The sequence below is a fragment of the Gobio gobio genome (genome assembly GCF_949357685.1).
Source record: "Gobio gobio genome assembly, chromosome: 3".
In the NCBI taxonomy this organism is placed as follows: domain Eukaryota; kingdom Metazoa; phylum Chordata; class Actinopteri; order Cypriniformes; family Gobionidae; genus Gobio; species Gobio gobio.
Window position 1 is genome coordinate 65,407,838 of NC_137099.1, and position 13,901 is coordinate 65,421,738.

Sequence of the window (13,901 nt, forward strand, 5' to 3'; positions counted from 1 at the left end):
GATATGAGGGGGGAAAGTACCATAATTTGAATAAACTACCGGGTTTCTACTGATACAAAGCCTAATGCTAAATCACAGAAGTTACCCTTTAATGGTTGCCGTCTTTAGTGCCGGTTCGAATCCCGGCGACCCGCTAAAAGTGTGGGGAACTAGTTTGTTAAAATCTCGTCCCCGTAATCTACGCCAATGGGCAGCGGCAAAATATGCACTGTCCATGCATGATCACAATGTGAAATACGAGCATAAAAGACATAGGCCTAATCATGGTCATTTAAGAATATTTTAACCGGATAATCGTGCAGCTACTTAGCGAGTGCGACAAATTCTTTGCCAAGCTAGTCAATGTTTGCCACGTGCTAAATAGTGTTAGCTAGCTTCGTTCACGTCAAGTCGGAGCCAATTTCATATTAACGTACCCTCAACTTGCACTACTTTACTCAGACATGATAAACAAGTGTTCTGTTGTTGTTTTAATAATTAGATTTGTGAATAATTTATTTTCGTTTCATCTGGAGGGAAGGACATGTCGAATTGAACTAACGTTAACGTTACAAACAAATTTAAACGGACCGATAATCAACATTTAATCAGCAACAGTTCGAAATACGTACAATTCATAGGATGTTAAGAGAACTCTATTGAAACCATGCTTGGCGTGAAATATTGATGTTCTCTTAAGGAAATATGGAACACAAGACTTACCTCAGTTCACCGTAATAGCGCAGGATCGAAAAGGGATGATTCACGTCAGTCGTTGAGTTCCAGGCCTGCAGTGCTCCTGTCAGAAACTGACGCTTCCGCGTCTCGATCGCCGCCCGGTGGCCGGTCCCAGTATAGCTCCTAAACCCCACCCTTCCATGTATTAGAATGGACGCGAGACACACTAAACCAGGGGTGTCCAAAGTCCGGCCCGCGGGCCAAATGCGGCCCGGGGATGAATTTCAAACGGCCCGCAGCGCGTCTATTAAAGTGTTTTATATGTGGCCCGCCAGGGATCATTTACAAATCATGCAGTTTCACAATGTCGCCGCAAGGTGGCAGTACTAGACTTTAGGCCAGGGAAACAGCGCCCAAAGCGGAACGAAACAGCGCTACTGCTTGTGCTCTGCGCAACTCGCGAGCTCTGACTCTGAACAAATGTGTTTACCTGTTGAGTGTCTCGATCACGCGCCCACTAAACAGCCTTCCGAAGCCCGTGAGAAGTGTTCGAGTTCAGCGCTGAGGTCTCCGGTACTGAATCTCTCTGTGATTTGATTTAATTTAAATCCAGTTAAATAGCGCTGACTTAATAAACAACACTAACGTGCAAATCAGCTGAGCCGATTCAAAATCATTTTCAAACAACAATTCACATTTCGAATGTATCATGGATATATATATATATATGTATGTATTACTTTTTGCCTTGTGTGCACTGCAAAAAATGCTGTCATTTAGTATTTTTGTCCTGTTTCTAGTTTAAATATATCTAAAAAATTCTTAAATCAAGATGTTACGAGATAAAATATATAATGTAATTTAACTTTTCTTGTTTTCTGGAAAATAAACTTTAATTGAAGTGAGTTTTTGTTTAAAACAAGCAAATATATCTGCCAATGTAAGAATAATAATGTTTCTGTTTGGAATCTTTAAGGAAGATTTTGGAAGATTATTTTTCTAATCCATTGGCAGATAATTTAGTTTGTTTCAAGCAAAAACTCAATTCATTTTTATTTTTCCCCCCAGGAATCAAGAAAAAATATGTAATTTTCCTTAGTAAAAGCATCTTGATTTAAGAACTTTTTGATATTTGGACTGGAAAAAAGACAGAAATACCAAGTCAGAAAAGCGTGTTTTGTAGTGTGGTTTTACCTGTGGTGATCTAAATAGAGCAATTATTAAATTTAAATAAGAATAGAGTTCTAACTCCGTAATAATATTAAAATTTCACCCATTAAAACTTTTTGGTTGATGAAAGTTTTACAGATATTGTTAAATATCTATATCTATATCTATCTATATATATATATATATAATAGAAAAGGGACCGGCCCCCGGGTATGTCCACAACATCGAATCCGGCCCCCTTTAAAAAAAGTTTGGACACCCCTGCACTAAACAATTCAAATACACTTCAAATAATTCTTAAATATGGTTTCTGTCATTTTAGGCAGTTTTTATTACGATGATTTCATTTCAAGTGGTTGTTTTTTAAATAAGCTTAGTTTTAGTGAGTTACTTGATGCTATAAAAACGGGGGGTGTGACGTCATGACAGCTGAGATTGACGGCTTCTCTGAGAAGCTGTCACTAGTCTCTAACTAGTTTTTTCGGGATTTTGGGGAGGAGATTGGAGCTTTAACTTTAATTTCTACATTTATATAACTGTTTATTTCACACCAACATAATGAATTGTTCTGCATGAGAGTGTGGGCGGGCTTTTGATAAACACAGGATTATAGTTTAACTATAGGCCTACACCTTAAAAATAGCAGGTACAAAAATATTTTGACATCTTAAAACTGATGTTGGCCGGTAGAAAAATATTTTGGCCGGCGTTTTGTTTCTGTTATGAGCCAAAAGTGAACAAGTGCCTGTCTGCAGTTGGCAAAATGACGTGGCCCAATTGCGGCTGCCACAACTCCGCCGATGCCGCGACTCAGCCGACAGCGCCGCAGGTTTTACGGAAGCGGCCCGATCCTAATTGCTAGCTGGGGATTAGTCTTATCATATCTATGTAATTCGCATTCTCTTGTCTCGATATTTTACACTTTCGTTCTCATTAGTAGGCCTAATCAAAGACTGAGTGTTGCCATATGTTGTGCCATAAGCCTGCAGGTTCACACACGTTAAAGCATTTTTTCGTTTCAGAGCAAATCAATAGGACAAAGAGTCTGAAGTTCTCGCAGGTGTGGCCAATGATTGGATGAATTCTAAAACAAATGTCATGTAAATAAAGAAATAAAATAGGCTAAAATTGCGCAATCCGACTGGGTTTGAATAAAGTTATACGGAGGAAAATAATATGCAAAAATGTAACGAGCCGACCCACTTCTCATGTTGAAATGAAATTGTAAAATGTTTCTTTGCCAAAAATTTCTTTTAATTCCTATTCCTATTATCATTGTGTTTTCAAGTAAATATAAGCAAATAGGCTATTATTATTATAATTGACTAAATGGTTTGGTGTAAGTTATTTTAAGTATGAAATTTTATATGCAATTCAAATACATAAATCTTAAATTTAGACATAAATGCTTTTTTGAGTCATTTTTAAAATCACACTTAGTGTCCACCTGCCAAATCTGTCCGAAAACAATAGATTTTTATATAATTTTTAAGCTACTTTTGTACACTATTTTTAAACTTAAATAAAAAATATAATAGGCTTCAAGGCCTATATTAACAATGACAATAATACCATATTATATAATGTGAACATGGGGTTACAAATAATGTAGGCCTCTATTTTCATATGTGTGGGTGTAAATTATAGAGATAAAGATAAATATATTTTTTGTAGTGTATAGGCCTATTATAAAATATATAGACCTATGTATAAATTCTAATATACAGAATATGAATAACATAAAGCTTTGCACAAAATTATATTTTAAATAAATAGAATGTAACAGTTGTTTATTTGTTATTTCCTTTTAAGTTCCTTACTGAACACTGCAGGTTATGAATGACAGTGGGGGATATTTATGTCAGCGGTCTGACTCCTCGAACTTCTGTGAAAAAAGAAGAGACGTTTTCTTTCAACAGAAGCAGGACAAACTAGTTTTTAACGTCACTGTTCAATCAGCCAGGCTACATTTTTACTGTTACCGAAAGAGAAGTTTCCAGTTAATCTCCATCCAGTTTCTAAGGGTTGTCACTGCTTCTTATAAGGTATGAAATTAACTTAAAATATACAGTAACTTACAGTAATTGTTAACTGGTGATGTCAATATATTTATTGAGCAGTATATTTAAAAATTAAGTTACAGCAAATTTTGGCAGTTCAGACAATCTTTTTCACAATTTATAGAATTTATATATTTTATTTAGCTTTGATAAGAGAAGTGTTTGATGAAATTATTATTTTACACATTGCAAAGTGAATATTTGTTTTCTTTGAATACAGCATATTTCAAAATGTCTTGCTTTGTACTTTTTAAGTGTGTTATGTTAAAATGTGGATTTTAATGTTTGCGTTCACATGCATAACCTTATGACAGTTTAGAGGTTTTACGACATTGTATGATTTACTGTTTGAAAGGTTTACATTATCAAGATTATGTGTCCTGAAATGTTAGTGAAAGTATTTTGAGAACTAAGTCTTGCACAACACAAAAGTCTTGTAAGAACTTGCACAACACGCAATAGCATCAAACAACCTTTGAGTTTTATTCCTTGCAATATTAATAAGATGCAAACACTTGTTGACAGTAAAACTAAAGCTGTTTAAGTAGGCAAGAATCATAGAAACAGCCAAATCAAAAGTGCATTGGTATTGTTTATGTTTTAGGTCCAAACAAGGTGAAAACCTTGCTTTAGTTTAAAATCCAGTATAATTTGAGTTTTGAAAAACAAAATAAAACCATTAATACAACAAGAACCACTATTATAAATTGACCAATGATATTAAAAAAATATATAGAACAAACAAAACACTCAAAAAGACAAGCACAAGCACAGCAAAAGATGACACACTGCTGTCCTTGGATCACACAGACCATGCTGATGATGGTTTGTAAATGCATTTTATCACAGTATTAAATGCGATTCGTCATACACTCTCAGAAAAAAGGTACAGTGGAGGTACAATTTTGTTCCTTGGGGAACAAAATGTATAACTGTACCTTTAAAGGTACACAATTGGTCGTTAGGGTACAATTATCCCATTGTTTTCCTCTACTTAGAGCAGGGGCAGGCAAGTTTTGTCCAAGTGAGTCACTGTCCTGCAGATTTTGACTCCAACCCTGAAAGACATCTATAGAAGCTCTTATTGAGAATAAACAGAGGTTTAGATGTTGATGTTTTATTGAACATGTTTGGTTTAGTTGGGCAGTTTGACTCTTGGGCTTTTATGTGAGTTTGTGGTTTTTGTTACAGTGTTAATAAAACACATTATGTTCAAATCAAAAGCAGCCATAACAGAACTTATCATGAAGAAAATGTTTGACTAAACTATAAATGTCAATATATAATATTCACCAAGAATACTTTCTTGCTACAGATTAGACATTCTGAATTTTGATTTTTAAATACATTCTAGGAGGAAAAAGTTTAGACGCACACAGATATCAAGAATCAGCTTATGAATCTCAACAATGATGACACACTTAATGCTGCAATGCATGCTGGGAGCCATGGGTTCTATACTGTGGTGGCTTAGTAGGGTTGGAGCTAAACTCTGCAGGACATCAGCTCTCTAGGAACTTGCCTACCCCTGACTTAGAGGTACAAAACTGTACCCTTAAAGGTGTCATGAACTGGCTTTTTAAATATTTTTATACTGTTATCTGAGGTCAACTTATGCCGTTCGAGTGGTTTTAACATTCAAAAACATCATAATGAATAAGTAATAGGCTATTTTCTGCCTTGGTTTTGAGGCTCTCTGAAAAACGATCAGTTTTGATGGGCGTGTCACACCGAAGACTTGGAAATAAACTCCCACTGCTAGGATTGGATAACATTTGCATATTAAAGGAGCTTCAGCTCCCCTGTCAGTACACATGAGGAATTGTTTTGAAAGCGTGTGGGAAAATGCTCATAGGGCTCGAAAAATATCTTTATCAAACAAACACAATGATTCATCTCTCATCCACCCGCGATTGATTGGAATGTTATTTCTGTATTACTTGGCGATCATCAGTGAATATAACCGCGAGCTGGCGTTACAAGTACGAGTCTGATCATGAATGAACCAATAACACCTTCTCCAGCCTGTGACCGCGTGCTAAGGTATGTAATCAATAGATATCAAACCATCTGTAACAATGCAATACAAACACATATAAAAAATCATGTTTTACTCACCGTTGCACCATTCCTGTCGAATCCAATATAGAAGGCACAGCATTGTGTTTTAATCTCACTCCTTCTGCAAATCCAGTCTCGACCTGTATCTTGTTTACAATCGATTCCGCCGTGAAATGAAGCGAACAAACACAATGTCTTACGCACGTGAGCTGGAACCGGCATCGTTTAGCTCCACGAGTCGGTGGGCGGGGCTTGAGGCGGCGCTTCTGCATCCTATTACGTCAGTGGTCGACATATTCTGAGATCTCTCGTTTCTGGGCCTGGTGTCAATAAAAGCTTTTCTTTGACTAACAAGGACGTTTTCAGCTCTGAAACTTACAGGATATTCTTATATCATGATGAACTTTTATATATCAAAGGCTCAAAGGAAAGTTGATTTCTCAATTCATCACCCCTTTAAGGGTCCCACCACAGTGACGGCCACTTGTACCTTAAAAGATACAATTTTGTACAATTTTTTTTTTTTTTTTAGACTGTAATTTGATATTAAGTGCCATATATACCAATGTTGTATCATTGTGGCTGTTTTAAGTATATTTATTCTTTTCCAGCACAGAACTGCCAGTGATAGAAGATGGCGACTGCAGAGCTGCTTCTGAAGGCTCTGGAGGAACTGACCACTGACAAACTAAAGAAGTTTAAGTGGTACTTAAAGAGTCATGGCTCCATTCCAGCTGCTGTTCTGGAGAAAGCAAATGCCACTGTGGACACTGTGGATGTAATGGTGGATCGACAAGGACCAGATGGAGCCGTGAAGCTCACGCTGGACATCCTGAGGAAGATGAGCGAGAACCACCTGGCTAAGCAGTTGGAGGACTGGACTGCAACAACTGAGAAAAATGAACTGATAAATCCAAAGAAAGATGAGCCGAGTCTGAATAGTGAGGCAGATAAAGCACAATTGTTTGATAACCACTGGCCAACTCTCATTCAGAAAGTTGATAATGTTAGGAGCATTGCAGATAAACTGCGTCAGCAGAAAATATTGCATGAGGAACAATATTCCCAAATCACACGTGACCATTTAACCAGTGCAGAAAGCATGAGAAAGATCTGTGACATTATACGTAAGCACAGCAACACCGTGAAAGCTAAATTCATCTCAATTCTTCAGGAAGAGGACCATTACATTTTAGAAGGTCTGTCTTGATTCAACACAGCTCAAGGTGTGTGTCTTTAAACCTGAACAGGTGTTTTGAAAATATCCAGAATATAAAAATGTAAATTTATATTTCATTATTACATTACAAAGAAATTGCATGAGTGTTTTTCCCATGTCAAAGTAAAAGGTATAGGGTACATTTATATCTACATATATATATATATATATATATATATATATATATATATATATATATATATATATATATATATATATATATATATATATATATATATATATATATATATATATATATATATAATATATATATATATATATATAATTTGTCAAATTATATATTTCATATTTGATGGTGAATTGTCAATGTATAAAAGCAAGTACATATTTTGGATAAAGGTTACATACCTGCAAACTCATTGCCTTTCAGCCAAATTCACTGTTCTGACATCCATTTTATTGGTTTAACAGCTGAAAACTGAAGTTTATAATTTAATAAAACTCTTTTTTGAACAAAACTTTTTTTAATTTTTTTTATTATTGTAATGTTGTTTGAATCATCATTCCAATAAAAATCCAAGATTCAATCTATTATTATAGTTGATCTCTGTTTTCTCACTATTCTTACAATACTGTTTGCTCAGTATTGATCGTCTATAAGCTCTCAGAAAGGATGTTTTTCCTGGACAGAAAAATAATAAAATATGCTCAATTCTTCAGGAAGAGGACCATTACATTTTAGAAGGTCTGTCTTGATTCAACACAGCTCAAGGTGTGTGTCTTTAAACCTGAACAGGTGTTTTGAAAATATCCAGAATATAAAAATGTAAATTTATATTTCATTATTACATTACAAAGAAATTGCATGAGTGTTTTTCCCATGTCAAAGTAAAAGGTATAGGGTACATTTATATCTACATATATATATATATATATATATATATATATATATATATATATATATATATATATATATATATATATATATATATATATATATATATATATATATAATATATATATATATATATATAATTTGTCAAATTATATATTTCATATTTGATGGTGAATTGTCAATGTATAAAAGCAAGTACATATTTTGGATAAAGGTTACATACCTGCAAACTCATTGCCTTTCAGCCAAATTCACTGTTCTGACATCCATTTTATTGGTTTAACAGCTGAAAACTGAAGTTTATAATTTAATAAAACTCTTTTTTGAACAAAACTTTTTTTAAATTTTTTTATTATTGTAATGTTGTTTGAATCATCATTCCAATAAAAATCCAAGATTCAATCTATTATTATAGTTGATCTCTGTTTTCTCACTATTCTTACAATACTGTTTGCTCAGTATTGATCGTCTATAAGCTCTCAGAAAGGATGTTTTTCCTGGACAGAAAAATAATAAAATATGCATGTTCATTCATAGAAGGTTTGCCTATGAATTAATGGGAAGAAGTCATTTTTTATGGGCTTCATTCCTATGGGGAAATACAGTGAGTTACTCTTCCAACATTTGTTTTTTTATTGAATATCACATGCTCAGTGTTAACATGTGTGTGAAACAAGCTCGAGTTTCCTTGTTAGAGGAGGTAGAAAAATACTAAGTTATGCTGATAGAGTGAGAGAAGCAGGATAGCAAGACAAACGGGTTTGTCAACGACAATGTTTAATCAGGCAAAGCTGCATTTTTTACCATAATTGAAAATGAGACTGACCTGATTACAGTAAGTCCAAAAGCAGTTTCCAGTAAACTTTAATCTAGTTTTTAAGGACTGTCACTGCTATAAATGAGCTATGAAATTAACCTAAAGATACAGGACTGCTATAAAGTGAGGATTACTATTTAGTCATTTACATCTAGAGCAGTATTTTTACAAATATATCAGTGGTAAAAATTAGGTAAAAACAACTGATTTTCTAAGGAAGATTTTTTTGTTCACAATTTTTTAGATTAAAAACATTATCAATTAGATTGGCTAAGAGATGATTAACAAAAAAGAACTATATTTGTTTGCACTTTCTTGCACTTTTTATACACACACACAGACATCAAGAATCAGCACATGAATCTCAACAATGGTGATATGTTTCATGCCACAATGCATTCTGGGAGCCACAATTTTAATAATATGTTGACTCCCAGAATGCATTGCAGCATGAAGCATATCACCATTTTTGAGATTCCTATGCTGATTCTTGAGTTCTGTGTGTGTCTATAAACTTTACCCTCATAATGTATTTTAACATCAGAATTCAGAATGTCTTTCGCAAAAAAGTTCTGCTGATAAAATATGAATACAAAAACCACCTTTTGGTCAGAAATAAGATTTAAAGTGATTTACTCTAGTTTATGAGGCTAAAGACTTGATCTTGGTTTCTTTTTTTCTTAGCAACAAATTATGTGTTTTGCTAAACACTGTTACACATCATAAACTTACACAAGAAGCCAAGAGTCAAACTGCTAGTGATGGCAAAATGAGGCTTCTTGAACTACTGAGACCTCGCAGCCCCTTTACGTCACCAAAAGGTTCATTCAGCATTGCTTACTAGTGACACCTAGCTACTGTGCAAAGAAATAGCAGACAAATCCATTAATCCTGAGCAGACATTTGTCCATTGCCTGATAAAATATGTACCTTTCTCTGTCTGACTTTACTTGCTCAAAGACAACTGTTAATTATTTATAAATTGTTTGGATAGTGACAGTATGAACAACAAAAGTGATGCTGTGTTGAGTGCAGTGCTTATGGTGGAGGGAAAGTAATAAAGCTAACTGCAACAGAGCAGTCTGGGGTGGTAAAAGTGAAGAATTGTGCAGTTTTTTGTGCAGTGTAGTGCCAATGGGTCTGAGGATATAGTGGATCAAACTGCAGCACAGTTTGGGGTGGGTGACATAAGGATTATAATTGATTTTTATTGAGGAACAACATTTTTTGAAGTTTATTGGGGTTTAGACGATTCTTCTTCATGGACGAAACCTCTTCAGCCTTGGAAAAGATCCTTTCACAAGGAACAAAGGATGCAGGGAACATAAAAATGCCAGTGTCAGCTGGTATAAGTGAGGATACTGATGATTCTGTTGAGCCCAATTTACTAGTGGATACTCAGATCTAGTGAGATTTACTTCCGATAAATATCAGTCCTCTTTAACATTAGCATCTGTGGCACTTGAGCCCCTTCTACTGTTATCAACCGTGCTATCCAGCAGATGCCAAAGTACACCTAATAATAGAGGAAAACTATTAGAGAAAAACTATCTAACCTAATAGCAATAATGTAGTGTACTGTAGTATCATGTAATAACACATATGAACCACAATAACGATAACTCAATAACTCTGACACTCGCACTTCTACTACACCTGACGCAACCACAAGGTGGCACACGCTTCAAACCCATAGCAACACACAGACCAAACTGATGACGTATCCCACATAAACCAGGGATTCATTTGTCATTGGTCACATGATCAATCCCTTAAAGGGTTAGTTCACCCAAAAATGAAAATTCTGTCATTAATTACTCACCCTCATGTCACCCTCATGAGAATATTCTCGCGTATGCGTCGTGGAGGCACACACAGAAGACAAGAACAAGTTGGATAAAGGTGTTATTTAGATTTTTTTTTGCGCACAAAAACTATTGTCGTCGCATCGTAAAATTATTGTAGAGTCACTGTGGTGAGATGGACTTTGTAACAACGTTTTAAGTGCCTTTTATGGGTCCTGGGAGTGTAAATGTACTGAATGCCAATGGAGGCCTATCTGAAGCCTTTCTCAGCCATCAGCTTTCAACAAAAATATCTTCATTTGTGTTCTGAAGATGAACGGACGTCTTACGGGTGTCGAACGACATGAGGGTGAGTAATTAATGACAAATTTTCATTTTTGGATGAACTAACCCTTTAATAACACAAGCCCCGACTCAGGGCTTCATCTGGCACACCCATTTATTCCCAACACAAGCTCCAACATCTCGGTTCAAATGTCACGTCACTACAAACTGCTCAACCAAAGTAAACGCGCATCACCAAAATGGTGGTGACCAAATGATTTTCAATAAAAAAATCAATATCTAAACCTATTAATTCTTAAGAACTTCTGTTTCCAACAGACACAACATGTTGAATTGGCTCAACTACAAAATATTTGTTACAGAATAGCATAGCTGTCAACATTGAACATTGAAAATAAGGGAGATTTCCCGGAATCCATCCACAAAATAAGGGATTTTTTTTACACGATTCTTACCTACAAACTTAAAAAAAAAGAGTCTAAAGAGTTTATAACTACACAAAATATTTTGATTTAGGCCGTCAGCGTCCTGATCCATCATTGCACATCACACTCATCTACTATACTCTCCTTGAAGTTTACTTCCCGCTACTTTTTCCCTCTTCCTCCCAACCGCGGCTGCAACTGTCTTCTTCTTCTTCGATAGTAGCCTAAGCCAGTGTTTCCCAACCTTTTTTCAGTCATTTTATCATGCGTTACGCTAGGGGTGTAACGGTACAGATTGCTCACGGTTCGGTTTGTATCACGGTTTAAGGTTCACCGTTTCGGTACGGTTCAGTATTTGCTATGTTCAGGGAAAAAAGGACTACTGTCAAATAAAAAAAAAGAAAATAATAAGAACAAATCATTTAAATACAAGCAGCAGCACAAATAAATACTATTGAGCAAAGATACTAATAAAATAAACTATGCTTTTCAGGTTTTTCAGGTACGTCTAACATTAGTTTTCAAGTACAGAAATTGATCAAATGTAAAATAACATTGCATATATGACTGTATAAATTAAAGATTAATCCTATTAAACTTACAAAAGTTATTCAATCAAGAGCAGTGAGTGATGCCCTTGTCTTTTGTTTGACATTAAACAGACAGCAGTAAAGGCTACTGCCCCTTTAAGACCTCGGATATGCGTCGTCTTTTCTGGACTGTATAAAGCTTACTTAAGCCATATACAGACTATGTCTGCTAGAATACTCATCAATATGTTGACATACTTTTTGCGTGAGTTTGTCCGTTCAAGAGCAAGACTTGAAAGAGAACTCAATATTTGCGCGCTGAGAGACGTGTGCGCGCTCTCGGATGAGTGCACGGAAAATTTTCTCACAGTGCGCGCGACTTCTCATTCGCGTCTTCCGGCACTAAACCAGATAGTTGCGTGTTCTGAGTTAACACAATCAGAACGTAAAAATACGGGATATTTTACGGGAAAATACTAAAACGGGAAGACAGCGGGAAAAGAGCTAAAATACGTGAGAAACCCGGAAAAACGGGAGGGTTGACAGCTATGGAATAGTTGCATCTCTCCAGAAAACAAATAATGTCAAGTTGACTCAACTAAACGTTTTTTGTTTTGTTTCACAGACAACTTATTTTCAGTTCGTATAACTGCTATTTAACAAAAATTTAGTCAAGAAGAAAAAGCTAGGGGAAATTAGTGCTATAATGTTTTCTTTCTTGTACAACCTTAGAAACGTCGACAATTAAAGTGTTCACATGAATTTGGATGAGGATTCAGATTTACTTAGATCAATAAGGTATACCTTATACCTTTATTTAGAAAAACGCTGGTTTATATCCTGATATTTGCAAATTCTATGTGAAAAGATAAAGATATTGCTCTACCAGTACACCTTTAATGCACATAAGTTGTTATTTTCCACTGTAATCAGACGCAACATCAGTGATCATATGATTGTTTCTGCTGCACAAACACGACACGGCAAGAAAACGAGACACAAAATGGTTTTTGTTACATAAATAACTTCCGCTTTTACCTGTCATGCTGGTGTGATGCATTCAGTACCAGTGATGCATGCATCCAAAAGCAGTGAAAATAGACTGAAACCCCCACTTCACTCCTGCTTAACGCTCATGCGCTGCTCCCGGTGTGAATGCACTCATCGGTTAACAAGCACGGCAAAAAAATATATGCCACTCACGCTTGCGGTGTGAAGCGGCCGTTACACTCACCTTCCTAAACCTTACTCCTATCCGGGTCACAGCACCAGTGTAACTGGCCCTACTCGACCCGCTCTGTTGTGTATTTCCCAAAAACCATCAGAACTTACGACCATAGTTGATTTTGGGAAACGCACCCCTGAGCGCGATTTGAACAGCCCTCTCCAACATGGGAGGTGGGCGCTTTAACAAGAACATTAAAGGCCGTGGCCTCTAGCATAAGTCACTAATGCACCTCTTGAGGCCAGGGGAGTGAGGCTAAGTGCTGAAGTCACCGGACATGCAGTTCGGGTGGAAGCATGAGTTTCACCACCAATGGGCTACACTCTCAGAAAATAAAGTACATAATTGTACCTTTTGGGGTACAATGGCTTGTCACTGGGGGGGGGGGGTACCCTTAAAGGGTTAGTTCACCCAAAAATGAAAATTCTGTCATTAATTACTCACCCTCATGTCGTTCGACACCCGTCAGACCTCCGTTCATATTCGGAACACAAATAAAGATATTTTAGTTGAAAGCTGATGGCTGAGAAAGGCTTCAGATAGGCCTCCATTGGCATTCAGTACATTCACACTTCCAAGATCCATGCAAGGCACTTAAAACGTCGTTACAAAGTCCATCTCACCACAGTGACTCTACAATAATTTAACGATGCGACGACAATAGTTTTTGTGCGCAAAAAAAATCAAAATAACACCTTTATCCAACTTGTTCTCGTCTTCCGTGTATGCCTCCACGACGCATGCGTGAGAATATGACGCAGATCCGGCGTTCGGACAGATGACCCAGAAGC

The 13,901-nt window shown here is 36.1% G+C and overlaps 2 protein-coding genes across 2 annotated transcripts in view; one reads left to right on the forward strand and one right to left on the reverse strand.

Moving 5' to 3' along the window:
* LOC307124389 (caspase b-like) overlaps positions 1–13,901 on the reverse strand; it is a 59,887-nt gene that overhangs the window by 42,834 nt on the left and 3,152 nt on the right. The gene's annotated exons all lie outside the window — the stretch shown is intronic.
* On the forward strand, positions 6,583–7,158 carry LOC307124240 (guanylate-binding protein 4-like; the record flags this gene model as incomplete). The annotated part of the gene is made up of 1 exon (XM_079813288.1): positions 6,583–7,158. One exon carries the CDS (start codon positions 6,583–6,585, stop codon positions 7,156–7,158), a length of 576 nt encoding a protein of 191 aa, XP_079669414.1.